Below are 26,995 nucleotides of genomic sequence, written 5' to 3'. Positions count from 1 at the left end.
AGTAGCAGATGAGCTGCATTCAAGACTAATAGATTCTTCATGAAAATGCTGTGACATTTATTTTCTATATTAAAAATTCAAATGCAAGTGCTTAGTATGTCTCATACATATCAGCTCTTTCTGTAATTCTGTGACTGGCACAGTTTTGCCTTTAGTCATTTGGGTATTGCTTTTCCATCCACTTTGATCACATTGTGCTTCTGGAATATTCCCACCAGTTATCCTAAGAACTGTGATAACTGAATCTTGTTTCATCTGTCCTAGAAACTACAATATCTATCATGAAGGAGAGTCTCAAATAAAACCGTGGAATAGGAAACCACCCTCACCCCCCAAATGTTTATTAGCACCTTTAATATAAATATTTTTATTAATGAGAATCCAACCAACCATCTCAAAAATTTATGGTGTAAGTATATGTATAATAAACATCCAGTGTCTTTTCTTTCCTATACAAAGGAAAGCATTTATCATTCTGGTAACACAAGGGACAGAAAACAATGCCAATTCACAAACAAAACCTTTCATGATTTAATATTGTTGTTTTGTCCCCTTAGATCCTAGAATGATAAATATTGTTCCTCCTTTTGTCAGTATCAGAAGCACTTTCATATGTGGAATAAAGGCTCATTCATTATAATCATACTGGGTTTTTTCCAGGTTGCTTTTTCCAATCTGGTTCAGAATACATCATGCCAGTGATACTGTGCCAGCTTTCTTGTGTTTATTTCAAAGCTCCACAGGTACCTGTGATGCTACCACTTTGATTTCTGTTGATGGGTTTTTTTACTATTTCTATTCTCAAGGTTTTGAAGTCCTCACTGTGTGTGGGACTTCATTACATTGAGAGGTGTACAAACACGTACCTAATCTAGCCTGGGCATGCAAATCAAGTGTCCATGGAGTGTGATCCTCTGGGAAGCCACAGGCAAAGTCTGTTTGGTCTGTTATGGTTTTCCACAAAGGAGGAGGGAGCCTATGGACAGCCCTGTGGAGGGGATGGAACTTTCCTCTAACGTTTTCAAGTACTTTCTGTGCTATTTGCTCCTGAGAAGATGCTGTGAGGAGTCATCACCTGTGAGTTTATGCAGAACACAGGAGTTATTCCAGGTGAAATGTCTGTAGCTCCATCCTCACCCCAGCCAGCCAACAACAACCCATTCTGGTTTTGTCTAGTATTGCAGTATTTCAATAAGTCAAAACATACCTTGATTTCAAAATGTGTTTATTGCAAATCATGTCAGTACTCTAAATAGACTTAGATTATTTTCAGAGGAGAATACACAACGGTTAAGCACATTATGTTTTAAGGAGAGCTGTTGGCTGTGGTGTGATGCCACCCCATCTCTCATTCAGTGGCGGCCTTAGGAAGCACAGTCATTGAACTAAACCTAGGCAAACTGTCTAATCACTGTATTAGTATGTATTAGTTAATTTGTGTACAGCACTTTGGAGATAACAAGCTCAATATTTTAATACAGTTTCTCTTCCCTGGACACATCTCTTGTCTTCATTTTTAAACCACTATGAAAAGGTCACTAAACATTGATCTTGTAAATGAAAGCTCTAAAATAGGACTTGAAAGAGCTAATGTTTGGAGGGAGGAAAAAAAGTGTGAAAATTAAACTTGTTTTTAGGGCTCAGATTTCTCCTACCAAGCTTTAGATCTCTTAACAGTCTCAGAAACGACCTACCTCACTCTGGAGGCTGTTTGTTCCTGCGAGAGCCTCCTGGCCTTACTTCCCTCACCTTGAAACCCATCCCAGTGGATCTGGAGAGAACATAAACCCCAGTGCCTCAGCCTCTGTGGATATTTAGCAGCTCCATACACTGGCACAAAGGATAGCTGTATCCTTGAGGCCACCCCGGCGAGGAAAACACATTTTTGTCCCTTTTGCAGCATGACTAAAGAATGCACCATTAAACTCATCAAAGAGAAGAAGTTGCATGAGAAATGTGCACTAGTTAGAATACAGTTTTTAAAATCTTGAATGTAAATACTGTTCTTAAAGCACATGTGGGACTCAGTGAAATAAGGCTGGCTGCATTTAGATTGTTCACAATCTACTTCATTGCTCTTAAATAATTTGGTCATAGTTCAAAAATGAACAGTTATTTTTATATTTCTTTGCAAATATTGAATGTGTGTATTTTTCTTGGAAAAGAATTGCCCACTAAAATGAGAAGTCATGAAAAAGGCAAATGATATAAGCGATATTTAGGATGTCTGCAACTTTTAAAACTACCATACCACCTTCTTACACTAGTACAATGCAAAGAGATGAAAGGAAGTGAAAAGGAATTAGAGTAGTCTTAGTAGATAACTTCAGATTCACAAAGAGAATTCCTGATTATTGGAAGTATTTTGTAAAGGCAATTGAATGTTGTGCTGACTGAAGCTCAACAGAAAAAGAAGCATCAAAATTAAGAATGGAAAATGAAGGGCTATTTGGAAGGAAGGCATTGGAAAGTAGTGTAGGAAAAAGCCAGAAATCCTATACGTTCCTCTTGTTATATTGTCCAAACCAGACAGAACAAATGAAAAACCAACTCACAGGGTCACACATCTGGACACAAACCTTACAGAGGTTTATGAATCCCTCTTGTGTCTGGCTCTTCCCCTTATGGGGGATAATACCTTATAATTCTGAACTTCACATGTTGTAAAGTCCCATTCCCACCACACCTTTTGTTCTCCTCCCACCTTTTAAGATAGATGTCATAAAATTTGGTGTTCGACCTTTTAGAAAAAAAGATGGTTTGCCACTGATTACCTGCTACTTTCATTCTTTGCAACCAAAATTGCAGCAAGCTTTTAATGAACCAATCCTAAGCACGAACCATGATTTTCATTGTCACCTTTTTTCCTATTCTTTATGAAAATCAATGTCTTATGGCTGCTTCAGAATCTCGAGTGTATGGTGTCTAATGGTATGGCTTTATAGTTTTATATTACATCATTATAATTTAGGATAATTATTTATAGTTGCAAATCGTAATGCAGCAGACTGTAGGAAACAGAATGGTGTATTGCACAGCAAAGGGAGAGCAGATTCATGGTTTATTATATTATTATATTATAGAAGACACTTCAGGGGTTCAGACAAAAGTTTCTCAAATTGTAGCAGTTCTCAGAAGCTGGGAAGTACAAAACAGATTTCATTTGAAGCACTCTTGGATCATTATCATTGTATATAAAGCCATTAAAGTCTAGTTGAAATACAGAATATCAGGAAAAAAGGGAACCAAAGCTAAGTTTTTCACATGTGATCAAAAAGCATATGAGAAAAAATAGAGGGGGAAAAAGGTCAGCAGTTAAATAGCAAATAGAAGCCTCAGTGCAATTTCTGCTTTTAAAAAAACAGATGGGAGATTTAGCACAATTGCAGTGAGGGAGTTCTAATGTCCTGCAGAAGGTTTGTTTCTCCTTCATCACACAGTAAGAGCTTTTTTGAAAATGCTTAAATGAAAACTAGCTCCTTATCACATCTTGGAAATACAAGGACAGCATGACGCTTTGTACAGCACACACAGGTTTTGATGAAAATATTTGGAACAATGCACAGAATTGCTCTGAATTTTGCCTGTTGTCTAAAAGAACCATCCTGATGCTGGAAAACTTGAAGCATTGTGTATCTCTTACCCCATCTTCTTGTCCCTGGTTTCATTTCTGCCATTTCTTACTCACATGAACTGTGATGAGAATGGGCTGCTGTAGTAATTCTTTAGTGTCAGAAAGTGTATTTTCCTTGAGTGCATCTTCAGGGAGCTGACATTGTTGGGAGATGGGCTTTGTGAAGTTTTCTGGACTGTATCTTTCACTTGGTTTCTGCCTTTTTTTGCACATCCATTTAGTAGTGTGAGTCCTCTTCAACAGGCCATGAGTTGTATTAAAAGGGGGTGTGGTAATCAGGCTGAGATTTATGCCAGATCAGATCCTGAGGGGAGTATTTCACAGCTTCTGTATCTCTGGTGTATGTTAATCCTAAAAGGAAGAATGTGGAACCTGAATTTGGTGTGCCAGGAGAATCTTTCTCATTTTTTTTTGCAAGCATTTAGAGAAATGTTTTAAATGGCAATAGTTATAGTTTGGTAATCCTTTTTTACAAGAATAGTTGGGGTTTTGTTGTTGTGGGCTGTTTGTTTTCAAAAATTTTATTGATTTAATGGGTGGATGAGACAATGAGTGCTACTTGTTGCATTGTGAGTACACATAGAGGTAGATGGCAAGCTGTGACTATGGACTATCAGTCTTCCAGTTCTTCCTCTCCAAATAAGGACACATGTCTAGGGCATATAATATATTTACAGTGATTTGCAGCCATTGTATTACTATCTCTCAGTTTCAGGCATTTGCTGTACCTGCATGTGTCACACAAGCAGAAACAGTGCTCTTCTACTACCATTTTACTGATATTTATCTGTATTGACTGCTCAGTACCAAGTAAGTGTATGTAATGAAGTGTTTAAAATGGAAACCTATTTCCATAAAGTTTGACAGGTCTAAGTGTGTAATTTTGCCTGTTATAGTCATAACATGGTGTTTTCAATGTAAAATAGAAGATTCAGTAAAGAATAAATGAGTAGCTGTGTAGCTTACCTCTTTATACTGGAGTCCCATTCAGATTTATTATTTTCTTTCAGTGCAGACCATAATTGTGGTAGGGCTATTTGTATAAAATCTTTGGGGGTTAAAATGTTGGGATTTTTTTTGTGGTGTGAACTTTTTGGCCTTTTACCAAGCTTTTCTATTGAAATTAATAAAAATCAATTTTCTTTATAAGCTGATGCTAGATTTGCTGACAGAGCCACCTTAATACTGACAGCAGGGCATTTGTGACTTTTTTTTCTTTTCTTTTTCACTGTTCTTGGGCATTAATAGCACTGAACCTACAAATACCCTTGCTAGAGATCCTGAGGACCCTGAAGTTGTCACTTTAGTGATATTTCAAAATATGGTTCAAAATTCTCAGCGTGCTTTCTGTCCTGTTGACTTAATTCTGTGTTATCCTCCCAAGATTGTTTGTTTTGTCAGAATGACTCCTGGCTACGTAGCAGGGGAAGGTCTGAATATATAATTGTGGAAATCAGCAGAATACTGAAAAACTGGCATTGCCATTTGGCCAGAACCAAATTAGTATCAAAACAGTGGTTAGAGTGATGATATATGTTGGAATATGGAAAACATATGTTGGAATATGGAAAACAAGTCCAGTACCTCATAAACCTTCAAAAGCAGAACTTTTAAATGAGAATTCTGTATGGAAAAGCACTGTAGATATCATGCCTACTGCTGATTAAGCTGCAATCCTGTTGAATTTCTGGTGAACTACAATAATTTATTTTCATGAACGTATTCAGTACTTTCTGGTTTAAATAAAACTTTTGACAAGGGAAAAAAAAGCTGGCACCTGCAATATAAAGGGGGCAAGAGAGAGAAAAAGGATCTTTGAGGATTATTTTTCTAATCTTCTTCCTTAAAAGTAAATGGTAATGTAAGTAGTATTGTTTTATCTCCAGTGTGGGTAGAATTAGCCCCTCTTGGGCCCTTAAACCTATTGTCTTTAAGGTGGTGTGTTTTGTCTTGAAGAGGAGAGTAGTAAAGCTGCAAATCTGACAGTATATGTTATCACCCAGATGGAACATTAGGGAGGTATTCATAAAAACTGAATTTCACCTGGAGAGGTTTATCACCCCAGATTTCCTCTACAGACAGAAAGAGATCTGCTTTAAATCACCCCGTGCAAGAAAGGCCCCTCTGGAGGGAAGCAAACCCCAGTGACTACTGCTGCCTTTTCTCCTTCGGAGTGTTCTCCTGATTGCTCAGTTTTGTTCCAACCTGCTCTGTTTTCCCAGATGCTCACACATGGATATTCACACACACGCAGATATTCTGATTACTGAACTGCATGAAATATAGTTCAGCCCTGTAATAATGGCCAGTCACACTCTGTTTATATGGATGAGAGATCTCTGTCCCACAGGTGTTCATCCCACTCATGATGTATAGTAAGGCTCTAACTTTCATCGCGTGGTTAAAGCATCCAATTGCATGAATGGGTTTAGGTAAAAAGCTTTAAAATATTTTAACTCAAGTTCACAATTTTTTACAGCTTTCATACCTTCATTTTGCTCTGATTGGCATCTGTGATCCAAATAAAAAGAGTTTGCTGAAGATAGAGGCAGAGTAAAATAATGCTGTACAGGCAACCTCGAGTGAGCCAGGCTGGAGGAGACTTTTGCAATCCAGACATGTCTAATTACTGTAGAGGGGTTCATAAACTAACCCCACGTGGGCCATAACTGTGATACTGACTTCTAAACAAAACCAATGATGATTTTGTTTATATTAAACCAGGTATTGCTAAAAGTAAGTGAAAATAGAGCTTCTTCAGTACTCTGAGTACTTTTTTCTCTTCTACAGAAATAGGTTTACAAGACCAAATTAGATTCTGGTGTGATTAATGCATCTCACCAAATTCTTGCAGAGTAGCAAATTAGTTTATAGTGATTTTCTTGAAAACAAATTAAACGGCTGCACAACATCACAAGAATAGAGATGCTTTTCATAACATATGGATAAATTATTCAATGGAAGTGAGATGTAATCAAACAGAAAATGTAATCCAAATGTTTAAAATATTACTGTCCATTGTAGGAAAAATGTGTAATTACTTGCATTTTAACACATGATGTGTAATACACAGTGGCAGAGCAGCAAGGAATTAATCTGCATGAGATTTGCACATATTCTAAGTAGAGATTATTCCTTTTTAGGTGTTTTTAATATCATTCAGTTAAAAAAAATATGACAAGAAGACTCGACCTCAAGTTGCACTGGGGGAGGTTTATATTGGCTATTAGGAAAAACTTCTTCACCAGAAGGGTTGTCAGGCACAGGAACAGGCTGCCCAGGGAAGTGGTGAAAGCACCATTGCTGGAGGTATTTAAAAGATGTGTGTGTGGCACTCAGGGACATGTTATTGGTGGGCTTTGCAGTGTTAACTTAATGGTTGGACCCCATGATCCTAAGGGTCTTTTCCAACCTAAACAATTTGATGATTCCATGGTTCTTGTGTTCCAGGAAGGCTGGAGTTGAGAAAAGAGGGCGGGAGAATAAAACTTCAGTTAACCAATGTTAGGCTGCCCCAGTCCCGCTACTGTAGTGTCTCTAACTCCCCACCAGGTCCACTTCAACAGGACACTGAGGCATCCCAGAGAGCATTGTCAACTTCCCCTTGTCCATATCCAGAGAGGCCAAACAAGCCATGCTGTCTCATAGTCACTGGCAGGCTGGACAGTTTAAAGGCACCAGATGTTGTACAGACCTGGATTTCAGACTAAACTATGGATATCTCACTCTGAAAGGGAAGGAAATCTGCCTGACTGCATTAAAAAAAAAAGAAAAAAAAAATCACCACTGGCCTCATGGAACACAAATATTTCACACATATATGTAGGGCCATTTCCTTTTCAAAATGAGAAAATTTGGGAAAGGCTGAACATTTCTTCAAAGAGCCTTTATTGTATAGTCTGCATTTCCCACAAACTGACAGCAGGTAATTTATAAGTCTATTCTGGGAACAAGGATTTCTTAGTCACTTATAGATAGCTCTTATTACTAAATAGCAAAGGTGTAATAAAGAAGAGCATGACATCTTCTCCCTACTAGTGTGTGGCTATTTAATTCCACACAATCATTATTTAGTTCATTATTGTTATGGTTTAAGCTCTGTCTCGTATTTTACTTATTTAATTAAGTTATATGCAAAAGAAAAGGAAAACATACCTCCTGGCCTCTTGGCTGTCTTCCCATCTAGCAAAAATTATCACTGAAAAAAAATGATGGGGTTACTTGCCCAAAGTAATTTCCTAGTTAGCTTAGTTTGTTTAATACATCTTTCTGAAAGTAAGAGCAGTGTCAACTTAAAATACACATTCATGCACCAAACAGGAAGAGAAGCCCATAAAAAGACTGTGAATTTGAGATGCTGTCAGTTTGTCCTTTTAAAAATAATCTAATTCAAATAAAAAAAACATTCAATATGACAGGCTATGAAGACATTTACTCTTCTTGGCAGATGCTTATGATTATTTTTCTCTGTGACTAAGTCTGCGATCTCTGGATACTGTCTAGGCACACCTGCCAGATCAGGAAACCCAGATACACATGAAGGATTTGACTATTTTCTGACTTTGAAATGAACTTAGATCTGTGGTGTTCTTCTAGCTATGCACAGTCTTGAACTTCAGATGACTCTTAATTTTTCTCCTGGAAAGTAGAGACTCGAGAATCAGGTTTGCATGTGCTTAGGAGGGGGCTCTGTGCATCACATTTTTAAATACCAAATTTTGTTCTGGTTCCATTTTATGTGCCTTTTGGATATCTCCCAACATGACTTGATCCATAGCAGAGGAGTATGCAGCACAAAGAACAGGCTGGCCTTTTCAGCCATGAAAATTAAGCATGAGTTGTTCTATTTGGAGGCAGTTTGGTGGAGAACACAGGAACAACCAGAAAATTGTGAAACTATTACCAAACAACTAAACAGAGTATGACTACTTCTAGCACAATGTCTCATAAAAGTAAGAGAATTTTTTCTGTGGGTACTCAGAAACACTGCCTAGTAACAATCTTCTAGAATGTTATGTTCCTTCTAGAATGTTATGTTCCCCCACTATTACAGACATTATAACAAACACTTTTTTTTTTCTCTGAAGAATAAATGTGTGCAATCCATAAACGTTATGGTGAATGTGATCTATTTCTTCAAATTAAGAAACAGGTAATATAAAACTTCATTATTAACTGGGGGTTGTATATAAGTTCTGTGTATGTGTATATATATATATATGGTTACATAATGGCATGTTTATGTTACATTATTACATAATTTTTGCATATATATATATATATGTATATGTATATACCAGTTATGCACACATGATCTACACTGTGTATTTATCAAACACTATTTTTATAGACTTGAAATATTGATAAATGGCATAACTCATTAAAATTCCCTACATTCTTACTGGTAGTTTTATTGATGAATAAGAAATTATCTTCATTGGCTTCACTGTGTGCTATGATCACCTTCATGAGGCACCACACTCTATTATTCTCATCATTTAAGGTATCTTCAAACAGCTCAGATCCATTTCTACAGATTTCCATGTTCAATAAATCTACAGTGGAAAAATTTCGAGTAACAGGTCCTTTATGATAAAAGGACTCTGTCCACTATGAGGTGAGCATGTACAGTAATGCCAGGCTTTAAAGAATCGACAGATGGAAGGAACATAAAGACTTGTGGGCACTGAAGGGTGAAGCTGTGACTTTAATAATATAGTGTTTACCCAGTCTTTGCTGTTTAAGTCTCTCTGTATGGCAGCTGGCATTTTATTTTCATTGCTTAAAGTCACCTTAAACAATGACTATAATTTTGGTAAAAATGTCAAAGAAATCTAATTGATCTGCCTGACTCGTAGTTATTTTATTGTCTTCAGGTTTCTGAATGTTCTGATTCTGCATAACAATGACGTGTAGAAATTTAATCAAGTGAAGACATCTATCCAAATGTTATGTCTGAATAATGCATATTCAAATTGAAAGGAAACATTTCCAGTTACCTGCCTAACCACAAATCTGAGGTCATTCTTTGTTCCCTTACTTTTAACAAAGGAGATAGTAGGAACTCGATGCATTTCTCATTAAAATGAACAATAGAGGAGGAAAAAAAGGCTTTAAATATGCACACCAGCAGGTAAGACTAATTTTTCAACGTAGAGGTTTTTTCTACTATTAGGGATAGTGTAGCCTTACATCAGTTCAAATGTAGTTGTATACAATCAGAGGAAAAATGTTTAAACATCCCAGCATGGGTATTTCCATTTAAATCTGATTACAGTGAAATAAAACTGTAGCTATTAAAGGTTTAGAAGAACTACAAATACAAGCAGTAAAAGAAGACAGTTAGTAAATGAGGTAGTAAAACATTTCAGCAGGGCAAACAGTTTATAGCACTCAGCCTTCCTGTAGCAGACTGTGCTATTCACCACAGACCCGTGCACTGTTCCCCGAACTGCACTTAAACCTGCAATTAACCTTTCACGCCTAATGAAGCTGTTTTGCTGCAAAATTAAAATATATAGTACTGCCTGTTTTTACAGAGACTGGGAGGAGAGCATCTCAGAATGAATGACTTTTTCAGATGCAGGATTAAAAGGCTGTTTGTATATAAATGGGGAATGCGCTTTTCAAGGTAATCTCATTTGATTTGCTGTATTTTATTCCTCTAGTTATTAATAGTTTTGCACTCTTGTAAAAAAAAAAAAAAGGAAAAAATTCACACCCCAGTAATTTTATGATTAGACACTTCCTGAAAATAAACTGTTACTATTTAACTTCCATTAGGAAAGACAATAGTTCTGCTAAAGATAACCAAGTTCATATTGCTTTCTCTGGTGTTTTCCTCATTGTGGATGCAATTATCTCTTACAAAAATATACTTTCCACTTATGATTTGACTGGGCTCACTTCTTAATGACCTATGCATACGTATCCTTAAAACAAGCTAGAGGTTGTTTGAGTTGCATAGAACTAGGTCAGGTTATTTCTATAGCATTTAGTAGAAAAATAAACTAAATTTAAAAATGGGGCTGGTTCTGCAACTAAGCTTGAATTTCCAGAAATTAGAAGTGACCCATTGAGCCTCCGTGTGGAATCCTTACTGATTCCACTGTTCCTTTCTGCCACATTACTCAAGGGTCAGAAGCAACCAGAGACCATGTACTGGTTTGGAAAATACCAGTTTGGATGTTAGGTAGGATATTTAAACAGCAGCATTCAGAGAAGGCGGGTAAATGTAATAACTTAGGAGTTGAGGTAACGCATCTAGAGCACTGTACAATTTACAATTCCAACTTCAATGACTGTAAATGTATTCACATTTGTTATTTAGATAAAAAAACCCGTAAAATCAAGGGAATGTTTTGGATTGTTTGGGGTTTTTTTAATGAATATTTAAGCGACAGCATTTTTTTCTGTTTTATTTTGATGTAAATTCTCCTTGCTCAAAGTGTCTGTGCACAAGCTTGACTTGGTAAATGAAATTCCTTTAGACTGCCAGTCTGCAATAATGAATTGTTCCCCCAGTTAATTGTATTGCTTTGATAACAAGGAACTACACTGGGCATAGAGAACATCATAAATGAATTTCATCAGATGATTTGTGTGACGTTTTGAAAAATGATCTTCTGTAGTGAGGTGATTTAAATGGAATTCTATCAACATGCCAGTACATCCCAGTATGCAGTGTTAGACGTAAGGATTCCTTTTTGTTAATTGCTATATCAAGTGAGGTTAGCATAATACATCCAAATATATTTTAAAATAGCTATGAAATTGCAAAATCTGTTCACTAGTAATACCCCTTCTGTTTAGCATAGTCCCTAAGCCTAGCTGTTGAAGATAGGAACACATGTAAGCAATCATCAAAATGTTATTTAGGTTTTATCCCTGAATTTGCTAATACCAGATACTGCTTAAAGGTGCCTCAAGGATTTCAACAATTTAATTTGTCAAAGTCCAATTTAAGGCATCACTGGCTCATGCCAGGAAATATCTGTGTATGTGAGAAAAAACAACTTGATTAATCTTGGCTCTTACATATCCTGAAATGTATCAATGATAATTGTACGTAGCGTTTTACAGTATTATGCATATTTAAAAGGCTGGATGCACATTAATTAATTCTTGCAACTTTTTGTGAGTTAAGAAAGGTAGTGTTACCAGTGTGCAATAGCATAGTTTTTTTTTAGGATACTGGAAACCTGAACCGAATCTGACCATGTGTCTTATATTATGAAAGAAGACTGTAGCAGCACTTGTTAGTGGAAAAAAAATTTTTGCACAGTTTCTTTGTAGATAAGTGCTGAGGGATTGCATGAAAAGTATTGCAAAATTGGATTTGGTGTAATAGATAAATTGAGTTTGATATAGATCTGAGATAAGAAATAGAGACTGCCTGTTAGACATGGTGAAAAGTATCTTCAAAGGTTTCTTTGGAGAGTGGTGATGTTATTGGGTGGAGAATGGGATGTTTTGGGCAGCATGGAGAACTATCCTTACTTACATTTTGGGTATATGTAGATGTGGTTTTTTGTGGTTTTTTTGCAGTAGGACATGTGAATGGTGTGAATACTCCTAATCCATTGGATTGCAGTATCACCTGTGTGAACTGCCATGTATTAAGTGTGTTGTTAATCACAGCATTTCAGAAGTCACTAATTTCTAGAAAGTATGCAGTAGCAAGCAAATGGAAGAGTAAATTCTTAGACTATTAAATTCTTAGGTCTAGAAGGGAATCCAAATGAGGAGTGGCTGAGGTCACTTGGTCTGTTCAGCCTGGAAGAGACTGAGGGGAGACCTCATTGTAGTTACAACTTCCTCATGAGGGGAAGAGCAGGGTCAGACACTGATCTCTGCCCTGTGGTGACCAGTGACAGGACCCAAGGGAACAACCTGAAGTTGTGTCAGGAGAGGTTCAGGTTGGATATTAGAAAAAAATTCTTCATCCAGAGGGTAGTTGGCACTGGAACAGGCTCCCCAAGGAAGTGGTCACAGCACTAAAAGAGTTCAAGAAGCATCTGGACAATGGACATGGTGGGATTCTTGGAACTGTCCTGTTCAGGGCCAGAAACTGGACTTGATGATCCTTGTGGATCCCTTTGAACTCAGGATGTCCTATGATTCTATGATTCCTAAGCTGCCCGTCCTTGCCCTTGGTAGTACCCTGTGAAGATTACAACAGGTCATGAAATATCAACAAATTAACCAGAATCCAAAAAAGAAGAGTTTCGGTAAGTTGACAACATTTAGAATTTGTCCAGACCATCACGGCTCACTGCTTGTTTACAGATCTGTGCTTTCTAGAAAGATAAAGGTACTTTCATATCTTTCTGTGGTAAATACTAACCTCTGAATATTCCCTAATCAGAGAGGCATATATATACACATAAATTATATATATATATGTATCAAAGGCAAATATTCATGGGTACAATGTTATCCTAACTGCAGTTTCTGTTTCTCTCTTATTTTCTTATTTGATAGTTTTATCAATTTCTAAATGCAATGCACAAACATTTAATATGAGAAAATTCATGTCAGAAAGCTTCTGGCCCACATAACCAAGAAAATGGTGATAAAGAGAGGTCATGCTAAGATCACACAGCAAATAAGTAGGAGTCACAAATGGAACTCAGTTCTCCTTATTTCCAGTCTGGTGTCTTAACTGCACTTTTTCCTTCCACTGTTTCTTCACTGTTACCAGGTAGCATTTAAGAAAGTGAGAACTTGTTATCTAACTTCGAAATCAAACTGATCACTTCTGGGAAACGATAAAAACTTTGCTTGAAAGAAACCATCACGCTGCTCTGGAATTCTTCTCAGGAAAGCTGCACATTAAATTTTGTTTTTCCTTTATTTATCTTACAGGTCTTGCAATTGCAAGTGCTCTGATAGACATTTCACAACAGAAGCCTGCGGACTGTAAAGATAAGAGTTCAGGAGTCAGAAATCGAAAACATCACCTTTCAACGCGTCAAGGAACTTGTGTCTGAGATTCAAAAACTGCAATTGTATATTCTGTAATGTTTTCTTTTTAAATGGCTTCCATTGAAAGCTATACTACAGCCTCAGTTTTTATGGAGGCAAATCTATGAATGAACACATGAGGTACTGTGCTCTGTTCTAGTCACACAGCCTGCTATCCCCCAAAGCAGAACAAACTTGTGGTTGGTATGAGTATGCTTGATGAGCTTTAATAAAAAGAGTGGATCCTGGTATCAACAAAATACGAAATAAAATACCTAGTATTCTTAATCCTGACCATATCAGAGCAGGGAAAATCCTTGAACGGAACTAGGACAAACAAACAACACTTTTTTTTTGTAATGTAGAAGCAAATTGTATAATTGAAAATGGAGCAAGTTCCAAGAAAGTAAAGGAAATTTTTGTGTAGCTTAATGTAATAGGAATTGTACAGTTCTTTCCTTGTAATTGGCACTAAGCTTTCTTTCCAGCAAATAGGAACTAAAGAGAACTATTTGGATTTAGGTGTTCTTTTATCATTGCCCAGAAGAGGTAGGCAGCCTTTGAATTCAGCAAAGGTGTATCCCAAGAACACCACATGTAATATTTGAAAGATAATTCTATTAAATACTATGATTTGAGCATTTCATGATTATTTTTTCTTTGCATTGAAAAAAACCTCATAAACATATTTTGGGCTGCAGAAGAGTGATGGGTGGGCTTTCGTTTCTGTACCTCAGAGTTTGTCCAGAATTAGGGATGATATATTTTACAAAGAGGATCCTCCATGCCAGCTAAATGATCAGAAAAATTAACTGAGCATGGAAAAGCTGCTTTTACAATCTTTTTTTCCAAGAGAGTCTCCAAGACTGCAAATCTAAGGAGAGTTGAACATGCTGTTGTTCAACCTGCTCCCATTTCAGTATTGAAATTTGCTAGTATCTATATATTGTCCTGACCTCCAAGCAGAAGAAATGAATCCCAGTCAGCACTTTGGCTCTTGTTTTTGTAATACAGAATAGTTATTTTTTTTCCTCACAACTGCAGAATTTCATCTCATTGTCACTTTAGCACCTGTTAAGGAATTGCCCAATGTAAATAAATAAATAAATAAATATTTAGAAATCCAACTTGGTTCCAACATTAGTTCTCAAATCCAACAACCAGTATGGAACCTCACACAATCAGTACTCAACAACAAAAATCAGGTGAAAGTTTCCTTTTAAAGGACTGTAGTCTTTTGGGGGTTCAATAACCACAACAGATAACCTGGCAACCAGCTTTAATGGCCCTTGGTCTTTTTATTTACTCAAAATTCATGAACATATAAAAGAATAAGAGAATGTTAAGGGGCAGGTAGCAGATGTGTCATATTCTCATTTATACATTACACACTTGACAGAGTGTAATATGAAACTAGTAGTTTTGTACAAGCTTGTTGAAAGTATAGTTTAACTCCAAATTTGCCACCATCCTAGTACAGGAGAGTGATACAGAGGTATAAATGTCTCATGTAATGATAGACTTTTGGTAAATATGAAAGATATAAAAGATAATTGATGTTTACTACTATATCTGTATTTTTTATGTTCTTTTTATTTCAGGAAGATGATGACATTTTACTGTTTATAGTTGACTACATAGTTACTTGCATGCCATGGTGGTGCAGTAGCAGTAATAAAGCCCTGTTGTGAGTTGTGTTTATTTCCTAAAGTCATTCATACGTAGAAGTACTCAGCTTAATTTGGATGAGGACTAAGTGTAAAAATAATTATAAAAAAGGAACAATTGTACAGTATGTAGTTATATCTTATACAGGAGTATTAGGTTGCATCTAACCATGACTGCTCTATTGTTTTGATAAATTATGCACTTATGAATTATGGTATAATTATTTCTTATACTGGCATGATTGTTTCAGTATTTTCATATCTTAAAATAAGATTATTATCTTGAAATAATGCCATCACAATCTTGTGACTTTTATTGCCTATTCTGACCTCATATAACCTAAAACTTTAAAAATTCCTTTTTAAAGGTTCTATTGGGAACTTTGAACCAGTGCTACTTAGTATATTGAAAAAAATTGTCTTTTGAAAACAACCCTTTCTGCCAGTTTTAAAGTTGATCTGTTCAAGTGAATATAAATCAATGGGACTGGTTTACATGATGCATACACTTAGGAAAAAGAAAGAGCCACTTGTCTGGAATATATTCCAAATTCTGTACTATCCTCAACCTAAATATTTTGCATAAGAAATATACAGTGTGTGTTTTTTGAATGTACTGGAAACCCCATCCACAGAAAGAACATCCAGTCCTGTGGGAGAGTTTTTAGTGTGCTCACTCATACAGGATTACATTCCTCTGTATCTCAACCAGAGTTTGAAAAATACTTGAAAATCAGGTGTGAGTTTTAAAGGGATTAAAATATTTTATTGTGACACTGAAGATAGGCAAATAGCCATCAGCCATTTTACTGTGTTTTCAGGTAAAAAATGTTATTTTATTGTACAAGAAAAGCGTGTTTGTCATGGGATCATTCAGCATTTCCCTTCACTCTGAGAATTTTTTTTTCTGAAGTATCTTTCTTCTCCCAGGATCCCTGATTTCATGCAAATTAGTAAATTCATATAATAATGAAGTAAATTAAAGTACTTATATAATGGCCACACTTAAATACAAGAAGTTTGCAAACACATCTTATACCAAAGCTTTCTTTTTGGAAGGTAAAAATAGCATAAATGTCTGATAACTACATTTTGCTAGTTGTTGACAAGTGCAAACTTTTTGGTAACAACCACTGTACATCAGATGAGATGTCTTATGAACAGTCACATTATGATTGCATCAAGAAAAGGCCATTTTTTTTTAAACCCTGTTCTCCAGTTTAACTTTGGAACCCTCTCTTAGAGTCAGAAAATGCTGAATGCCCTGTTTTACTCTTAACATGATTTATATTGGATGAAAAATAAATGAGTAAGTGCTGTTCTGGTAAGTAAGCCCCAGTGAAGTTCTGATTGTCAGGATTCAACCTCCCCCTCCTCAGTCCGTGGATTCTGCTTAGGGAAATTCAGCAGCTATGAATTACTGTTCCAAATATGAGATAGACTGTCCATGGTAACATGGGTTTAGTACTTCAGTTCCTCTTTGTACTTCTATATTTATATAAAATCCTGAAACTCCTTAAATTGAATTTGTGCACACTTCAGAATATTTGTTTCCATTCGTTACATTCCTATGAAATGTAATGAAATATTTGTTCACCTATACAAAAAAAAAAAAAAAAAGGTTATTGGTATGTTGCCACTATTAAAATTATTTATTAAAAATGGTCAAATTCTTGACATGTTAAGGCATGAATAGGGAACATTCAGATTCATCTGATTTGAGAATTTTCATAGCTGACTGCTCTTTTTATATGTAGGATTTCCTCTCATCTTCCCAAATCAAAAACATTTTGACAATTTCAGATTGGGGCATGGAATTTGTTATGTGTAAAATCTGCAGCAATAATTATTTTCTAAATAATTTAATGTAGAGGCTGGAATCCTGATGGTAAGAATTTTAGTTTGGGATCACTTTAACAGATGTTCAATCTTCACGCATAATAACTTTCCTAGTATTCATATAAATTATAAAATCATTATGTACCTAATTTCATTACCAGTTTTTTAAAAAGCATCTGAAAGGTTTCTTGACAATAAAGAAAAATTCTCTGTTAAAGGTAATTTACAATCCCTCTTTTTTATAAGCAAATTTGTCCTGTTCAGAATGTTTAACATTGCTGGGGAAAATTAAATAAATTAACTGTATTTTTTCCAGTCTCTAAGGTGCAACGTTACCTAAAAAACTGTAGTTTGCTGATACTTATTTCAGATCTAGAATGAAGTGCTTATAACAAATAATAGCAAACCCAGTGATGTCTACAGGTGGCCAGAACTTCCCATAATGTCTTCAGTTGTATTTCCTCATTCAATACTAGTGAAGAAAGACAAAGATGGCAAAAATAGGCCTTGCAGACTCTGGGCTTGTGTAACTCAGGGCCATACATGTGTTGTATCAGCTTTCCCTAATTTAATCCAATTTTACTTTCATAAGGTTTGTTTATATTTCTATATGACTGCCTGTATGGCCACATGTGGCCATTTTTATGGCTGCAGGTATTTCTGATTTGGAAAATTATCATCTTGGAGATATAGTTGAAATTCTTGTGGCTCTCCGAAATTTATTGTGAGGCTGAAAAGGGACTGATATTACCCCAGGCTTGGTCATGTATGCTGAAACTTGTTTGTGCATTGAAACATCATTTCTGTGCCCTTGCTGATATGTTAAAAACTGACTTTTCTAAAATGAGAAAGCAAGGGTAGGACTGATGGGCAAACCAAACAATTCTTTTTAAAGCATATGTCTGTATGTATGCATGTGTGTGCCTATATGTGTGTGTGTGTATATATATACACACACATATATAGATATTGGATTATGTAATTGGTTTCACAGCTGATGTAAATCAGAACATTCTCTCAGTTTCCTCACATATTCTCACATATTATATTGAAAAGTATGAAGAATAACTTAGAGACTGTTTGTGTACATAATAACAGCCATTTCTACAGAAATAAAACCTTAAATGTTTTGGTCCTTCTGAGTGAGGATATAGAAGTGTGCTTGAAACACTGTGTAGAAAATGTTATCAACCCTCAGTTGTTATCAGTTATTATCATCTGGGTATCAGTATTTTCAGCATGTCCAAGACTGAGTGCAGAAGGTGAGGCGTCTCCCATCCTTTTGTATCCTTCCTTTTCTAGTATATTTTCCTGTGGCAGTTCTTACATGCTAAGACCAGAGTCAATAATACAGAAAGAATACAAATTTTTACAGAATTGCTACTCACTTAACAACAACTGTTCTCTTTCTGTTATTATCAAAACAATTCTTAGCTATCCTATTTTCCAATTTTAGCAAATGCCTTTTTCTAAAAGACCTTTCATTAGAGAAGAAGCAAGACAAAAATGGAGCTCTTGAAATACACTTCAAGACCCAGAAGATATCACAAACATCTTATTCTACTGAGGGTCTGGGTCTTCTTAACAATTATTCTCAGGTTGGTATTTATAAAAAGTCATTGTTATTATATGATTTTTAGGAATTAACATGAAGCACAAATTATCTTTTCATGTGAAGTCCTGAAGTTCTCTTAAGACATTCAGTTATAAAATATACTTGAGAAAAAAATAGACATAATTTTGGAACATAATGTTTAGGATAACCAGTATGGATGTTTTCATGAAAGAACTCTACACAAATTGTCTTTTTCCTAAAGCTTTCTCTCGGACATGAAATTTGTCAGTACTCCTGCAAGTCCCTTTTTCCCCATCCCTTCCCAAAGCACCAAAAGCCAAATGGTCAGGTAAAAAAATCTTTTAAATGTATTAATACAGGTAATTGTTTTCTGCTTCTAATTAGATAGTTGAAATATGGCAAAAAAGTTTCCTAATGGAATACTTAGACATGATAAAATTAACCTTACTAATGACATGGGAATATTTGGGATTAATTAATTAATGTATAGAGAGTACTCAGAGCCGTTTACTGATCTAAAAATAACAGTCACTGTAAGAGTGCTGAGTATATTTTAGTTATTAAGTTATTTAGTATCAGATTCATTTCATAGTGCTAGGTGTTAGTTTTTTTATACCTCAACTTGAGACACAATTGGAAAAACAACAACCAAGCCAAACCATTTGCTGGCGGATATTCAAACTCTGTGGCTTTTCATACAACAGCTGTCACAAAATTTGCTCCTGATTTTCCTTATCAATGTAATTTTCCTTTTCTTGGTAAATATTTTACTAGTATATTCAATTTACTTGTATTTTTTATTATTCAGGCTTATTAGATGTCTGATTTTATATTATTTCTTCTTTGTTTTTCTTCTTCAAGTAACCATTTTTCATTCAGCACCTTCTGCTTCATTCTCAGTTGCCCAGAGCACAGGATCCCAAAGGTGCTCCACTATTTTGTCCATTGTAGTCTGAAAATGTCAGTGAATGTAACATTTTAACCACGTTGAGGAATATCAGGGCTAATGCATTTCCATGCCTTAATCCCTCATTTATATTAAATGGGCCAGAGATTTTACACCTTCTTCATGCTCCATCTTCTTCATTGCAAATTGTGACTATGCCTGTTAAAAAATGTCTTACAGAGTTATAAATTCCTCCAGTGTGGCTCAAAGGCCATGATATAGCATTGTAAGATTTCTTAAAATCTAGAAGTGTGTGTATTCATTCTGACTAAAATGTTATATATCTACAAATGTATCATGATTATTTCATATTTGGGAGACCTCTTTTCCAGAATCCCAACTGGTGTTACTGATATGTTCCTACTTTATTAAAAAACAAACAAGCAAACAAACTAACCAAAAAATCCCCACCAAAAAAACCCATAAAAACAAAAAAGTAAACCCTTCTGAGAAGGCTTTTTAGGCTTTCAGAAAAACACAGGCACTCACTGCGCTGGCTTTTACATTGCATTTCTGAAAACCAACTTCCATTGCTCTGAAATTTTTTCAGCTATCTGAAATCAACAGAATTATTCTGTACAGCCTTTGGCTTCATTTACCTCCTTCTGCTTTTAATAATTTAATGGCAACCCTGTCAACACACAAAGCCAAGTTCTTCCCAAAGGGTTGTAATTTCCTCTTGGATCTGTTTGGAGCCGAGCTCCACAAACAGCTCGGCTCCATCCCTTTGTAACTTTCTTCTTTGGAAAGAAAGGATTTTCATTGTTCATCAGATTGGCAAAAGAATGATGTACTTTCCTCCAGGTGCAGATTCTGCTTTCTTCTCAGGCATTAATGTTCCTTCTCTGCCCCATCCTCTCCACCATGCCCTTCAAATGTTCTGTAGTGGCTTTGTCTCTTGGCATTTTCTTCTGATTCAATCTCGTCATGAACCTGATCCAGGTTCTGAAGGCAGTCCTTGCCACATTCTGATCCTGATTCTTTTCCAAAATCTTTGATCTTTCCTCTTGGAGTGTACTGTTGGTTTCTTCAGCAGTTCTCCTAAAATATCTCCAATCACCTTACACTTAGAGTCATCTGCACAATTCGAATAGAAATCTTCCAAAGCTTCAAACCTGTCCTTATTTGCTACTCAGTGTTTCTTTAATTGCTCAGAATGTGTAAGTTTTACTTGTAGCATATATGTTTAATTTGTCTCTGCTGGGACACGGCTGTCTCCTGTAGATACATTTCCAGTGTTAATATCCAGCCAGTTGTTCCTATTTTTGGGGTTTCTCTTGTACTATATGCACTCAAAATGTTCTATGACCTCAGGTTCCACCCTTCCCTTAGACCTCTCTATAATCTGCCTTCCCAAGATTTATTCAACTATTTTCTAAGAATTTGTGCTTCTTTATGAAGAAAAGGCCTTGAAGTCCAAGTAATACTGCTTTAATATGACCCCACTCCTTTAGCCTGCCCAGGTTTTTACAGTCAGCAGAGCTTTAAGAGTCAAATGTGTGTCCAAGGTATTGTTTTATGCCAAGGTCCAAGCAACACTAGTTAGAGCTGGTGTGCTAGGTCATTGCCTAATTTCTGTGCTGCAGTAGATCTGGGGGTTGTTTTCTGCAATATTTAGAGGGTTAGAGGGGAAAGTTTAAGAAATTTAAATATCTTTAGTGAATGATTCATATTGCTGTAAAGGTGTTTTATTACTTAACTAGATTGCCATTTCATAGGGTTTGCCTCTCACTGCCTTTCCCAGTCCCATCAAAAGGAAAACATACAGCTTTATGGTCTCTTCAGGACTAAACCACTGATATTGCTAATGGTAGACTATGTTATCATTCAGTTTATTTAATAATCTAATTCATTTTTCAAAAGTAGCCTTTAAAATTATGCAGTTTAATGGTAGCTCAAAATTGAAACACTCAGAACTTGCTGTTTACCTTGTCTTTGTTCAACCTTCTGTTACAACAAACTCCCTTTTTTATAAGAATCACCAACCCAAAGTGAGTGCTTTGAGGCTTGGGTGGCTTTTGCCTGATTTTCAAAACCTTGCTTTGATGGCAAACAACATGGGATTGCAAAGGTTTCTTTATTTGTGTTCCTGTGACAGTGCAATGTGCAAGCAATAGTTTTGCTGTCTGGGAATGTCAACCTGTTCAGTTTATAGTCTCTAAAAATGAAGGCCAACAGGAAGGGCATCAGTAGACGTACCCATTAAGATTATGACTTCAACAACAAAACCAGCATCACTAAATTCTAAATAAGTAAAAGTTAAACCAGGGAACAACACGATATTCAGCTTTCCAATTTCTCCCTTGGCTGTTAGGAGTGTGATATACAGCTGAAGGTCTGTTTCACAGGAGGAGAGACAAAATAAAGTGCTTATCTAACTCATATTTACTCCAAATGGTACATTTGTGCTCACACACAAACACACACACATAAATATATAAATGGACCTCACCTATAGAATTAAGGAAGTATTAATTTGGTTCAAGGTCAGTGGTCTTGCTTGCTAATATGTAAAATGTCTCTGCATAAAGAGTGCAGAGGAGATACTTCAGCAGTTTTCCAACTTTCCTTTCTAGTTTTACATAGAATAGCTAAAAAGGGGTTGTGCTTTATGAGTGGATATCATCCTTATCAGGGAGAAGAATGAGCCCCAGTTAAATCTCTGAGACCTTTAGGCTTCCACTTAAACAGAAATTTCATGGCTATGAAATCTCTGAAAAGAGATCAAGCAAAGTGTTTCTATCCTAAGTGGCTGGATGTGCCACCCGTGCCCCTCAGGTTCTAGAGTACTAATTGCAGGATGTGATATTTAGATCAAGGTCTTTAATCAATCTTAGAATCACCCTTCTGAGCTATGTCAGCAACAATCCATTGTAAAATCCAGAGTCATGGCACAGATTTATAGAAACTGGGGGCAAGCCCAAACCTTTCTTGTGATGTAGGGACTTGTTTTTTAGATTTATTACTATGGTGTTTATATTTACTGGAATCATCGTGTTATGTCAGCTGCAAACATTGTGTTCTATTGCATCAGGGTTTTGTTTCCCTTTGCTTTTTGTTTTCCCTTTGATTGTGAGGATACACTTACATAGCATAAATAGTATGGTGCAAATCTCTCCAGCTAATTCTAGGTGAGTTAGTCTGTGTACCAGAAGGGCATAGCTGCATCAGCACTGTCCTGCACCCCTGCTAATAGCTTACTGCTCTGCAGAGCTAATTAGCTCCATGAGAGAGCACAGGAGCCTGGCACTGGGACATGCCAGCTTGTTCCCAGCAAGCTCAGGTAGCTCTACACAGCATTTAATTTTCCTGTCCAGTTTTGAGGTTAGTAACACTTGCTGGATTAGTCTTAGTGCCAAAGCAACGTAAATAACAGCCCTACTCCAGTACACTCAGTGCTATTGAGTGACATTTTCCTGCAGGATTTCTTCTATGAGCTGGTGAAGCAAAACAAATGTTAAGATATTCATATCAGTAAGTATATTGTGCCCTTAAAAAAGTCAGTTACTCCTTCTCCTGTGAAGGCTGGCACTAGCTGACCTGAGTCATAGCTTAAAAAAATAACAATCAGAGAACTGTGTAGCAAAGAACAAGTGACCAAAACATAGCAAATAATCCTAAGATTCCTTTTGAGCCAGCTTCTATGAATTTTTTTTGCCTTTTTTCCTGCTGTTTCAAAGTGCATGGTTACTCTCTGCACCTTCGTGTCTGACATTTTGTTAGGTGCTTCTGAGTAAAGCACTCCTGCTCCATCTCCAACATTACTTCAGTTTGTATCAATAACAAACACCTTTCATTGTTTCCCGGTCAATGTTGAAATATGCAAAGCAAATCAAAAGCTATGGTCAACATAATAAATGGAAACATCTATCTCTTCCAGCCAGCCATTGCCTCACTATTTTATTTCTTCACTTTAGATAAACAATCTACAATGTGTTTACTGAGGCTTGTACTGATATCCCTCAACGGTATAGGCAAGTCTAGTTTTATTCCAGCAGACACAGAGAATAAGCCCACGGTGCACAGTGCGTGCAAACCCCTTTGAAATCCAAGATTATTTGTTCTCTGACTGTTCTAAGGTAATTAAGGAGCATTGCATGTTTCTCAATTAATGATTCCTCATTCAGCTGGGGATCTTTGATGCTAATTTGTTTTAATCAGGACAGAGACTGCTAAAAAACTAAACAATTCAGTGAAGAGGAACTAGGAATTTTTAATCAAGTGGAAAAGATCTAAATGCTATGAGGGACACATCCATCATAAGTTTTTGCTTCTTGTTCATTTAACTTTGTTCTTTCAGGTCTCATGAAATGTTGCGTTAATCAGTGCAAGAAAGTTTGTTAATATGAAGAATGCATGGTGTTTTTTCTTCAACAGATGTGAACATTTGTGCAAAAATGAGGAGCTGAAACCAGAGCCATGATGTTAAAACACATTCACCATGAGTTTTTTTAGTTATGCACTGAAGTTATAATTTTCTGTGTTGTCAATCACTGTGGTCTTAATATGCTGGGGAGTCACTGGAGAAAAATACTGGTTTTGTGGGGGATTGGATGCTCTCCATTTAAATGTTAATTTTTAAATTATTTTGGTATCACAGTAGGTGCATACATTGGGTAAAAATAACCTACTGTAAACTTCTGCCCATGGAATTAGTATTTCAAATGCTGCAGCCCATGCTGCATGAAATCACATAGCTTCTGAGTAGACCATGTATATGCTTGATAAAATAATGTTTTATTCCTAAGTACATTTATTTATAACTGTGAGGCAAAAGCACTTCACAGTTCTGTCTCCTCCAGCTGCTTTACCACGATAGACTACGTGTCTTCCATCATGGAAATACTGATGTGTATGTTTGACTGCCATGGCTTCAACAGAGTGGAGGTGCTCCCAAGCCTTGACTTCCAGGGATCTTTAGCCATGTGACAGAGTTAAAGTCATGAAGGACACTTAAATCCAAAAAGCAAGTCTTCCTGAACAAGCAGTATTTTAGCAACTGTTCAATTAAAAGTAAATTGTAGGTGCTAAGGAATTTCCAGGTCAGGAGAGGCATTTAATGGCTTTCAGGTTTTCAGTGTTTGCAAACACTTTCGTATGACTAATTCTTCTGTGACTTTCAGCATCTTCCCCATTACTGATTTTAAAGCATGGAGACCTGTTTTGGACTGGCACCTACCTTCTAGGTGAGCTTTACTAGCTCTAAAGAGTGCAAAAATAGGCAGAGAGACAAGAAACCTTACTTGCTTCCTCTCCCTCCTTTCGTTATGGCTGTGAACAGTGTGTTTATTTTGTAGTTCAGAAGCTGAAATGAACAGAAAAGTCCTGCTAATAAATTCCTGATGACCTGTCTTAAGGATGAACTTTAAGTAGTTTAATAGCAGCAGGGATTTGTTGGTTTGTTTGTTGGTTTGTTTGTTTGTTTGGGGTTTTTTGCAAGCAAGCTTAAATATATAACAGTTAAAAGTAGAATTCTATATGTTAAATGATTCCCATGCAAATGGAAGCACAGCCATCGAAGAGTTGCCTTACAGAAGATGGATTTTTTCACCAAAAGCTGTCTGTACGCTGTGAAACACAGTTCAGATGTTTGAACTTATGCTAATTGAAAGATCAACATTTTTCTTTCCTCAGCGAATACTCTGCTCTTTTCGTCTTCGAGATGGCTCTCCCATGTGCAAAAAATGAGCTGTAATTATGCCCAGCTCAAGGCAATCTCAGGATCTAAAATATCCTGCCAACCAGTGTGTTCTCAATCTGCCTTGTTAGTTCACAAAATTGTGCATGTGCCTTTGCTACAGTCTCAAACCTGATAATGTCACATCATTGGGACAGGAAATGTTCTCTGATCTTATCTGAAGTGACACTTGCAATTTCAAGTTCTAGCTTGATGAGATCACGTTGTCAGGGCTCCACATAAGTGTGATCTTTCCTGATTTGCAATTGTATCTGTTTTGAACGGTCTTTACACTATACAAGCAAAAGCATATGATAATGCATTTTGTCAGATGCAAGGATAATGAAAGAGTGATTTTATGTTTCCCCTTTTAGAAAATCCAATTCATGTGACTAAACTCAGTTTTCCTAACAGTTCCACCCCGTCTGTCTAATTCTGTTTGCACCTGGAAACCCTAATACCTACAAAATGTGAGTGTGTCAAGGTAGTTCACCTCCTTCATAAAATAGATGAGACTTATTACCTTTAAACCTCTATTACTTCCATGAAGCTCTGGGCTATAAAATGGTTCACACATGCTGGAGTTGTTAAAACATATATTATGCCTTAAGCAAAAATATTTAACATAGTAAAAGCTTGTAAATTTGAAGAATACTTGAATACCTACATCGTGTTATTGGCAATAAGAAAGTCTGTAATATTTAAGAGGAGGAGACTCTTAAGTCATGTTTTAAATGTTTTTATTCACTATATTAATTTTCTTTAGATGCACATTATATGGGAAGAGAAGAGCTGCTACAAATGCTGTATTTCCCCTTTTATCATATAGATTACTGGCTGAATCTTGTAACACCATGTAAAAATAGAAGAGGGAAGAAATATTGCATATATCTAACCTGTTAAGACTTGAGGAGTCTGTGCACAAAACTCTCGTGTTAAGGTGCAAAGGCTTAAATCTTCAATCCCCATTTAAAATGCATTATGACAGGTCCTACATTAGTGCAGATGACTAAGACAAAGAGCAACTTGTGACCTCTCTTGTAACAGTACCATGGGAGCAGATTGATTTGTCTGGATTGTGGCATGTGGATCATAGTAACAAGCAAGACAGACCACAGCTATCTGACTAAATTGCTGCAAAGCCAAAAAGGGAAATAATATTTTTTTGCCCATTTAAAGTGATGAAAATAGAAGGCAATAAAAATCCAGGATATTTTACTTTTTTGGGTAATAAGATAAGACTCGGCCTGAAAGGCTGGAGGAGTGGAAATACAGGAGTTTCTTGGCAAGAAGTTCTGAAATCCATATAAAACCTTTGGCAATTTTTTTTTTTTAACTGATTATTCTTTCTAAATAGTTGCACCCAAGCCAGAAGAAAAAATTTCAAAGAGTTATTCTGATATCACAATAATTGTATCCCTCCTACTAAAAGATTAGATAAATATACAGTTTTGTTGTATATCACATAGCGATATATGACCCAGATATATCACTAAAAATTAAACCTAAAGTGTTGCATTTGGACTGACTAGTCCTAGACAAATGCTATTTCTTTAATAATGAACACAAGCCCCAAATGCATTGTATTGTAAGGGAAGCGACAGTTCTGCCAAAACCCTGCATAACTTGCAAGATGCAGGCTCATGTGAGATTACTGTGTGCTGTGCTGACTAAGAAAAAGAAAGGACAG

General features: G+C 36.2%; 1 protein-coding gene across 3 annotated transcripts in view; it reads left to right on the top strand.

Annotated features, from left to right (window-relative positions):
• The window catches only part of ATRNL1 (attractin like 1), a 448,295-nt gene extending 430,878 nt beyond the window's left edge, over positions 1–17,417 (top strand). For 2 of the 3 annotated variants that reach the window (XM_048310902.1, XM_048310901.1), the window contains one exon: positions 13,502–17,417. In XM_048310902.1, the coding sequence (XP_048166859.1) occupies positions 13,502–13,626 (125 nt within the window). In that variant the 3' untranslated portion in view covers positions 13,627–17,417. Of the gene's footprint in view, positions 1–10,173; positions 10,266–13,501 lie in introns of all 3 variants that reach the window. The other variant, XR_007205109.1, reaches the window with a different exon arrangement.
• Positions 17,418–26,995: the final 9,578 nt, after the last annotated feature.

Source organism: Corvus hawaiiensis, chromosome 8, assembly GCF_020740725.1.
Source record: "Corvus hawaiiensis isolate bCorHaw1 chromosome 8, bCorHaw1.pri.cur, whole genome shotgun sequence".
NCBI classification, from domain to species: Eukaryota; Metazoa; Chordata; class Aves; order Passeriformes; family Corvidae; genus Corvus; species Corvus hawaiiensis.
This window is presented reverse-complemented; position numbering and strand designations above follow the sequence as displayed.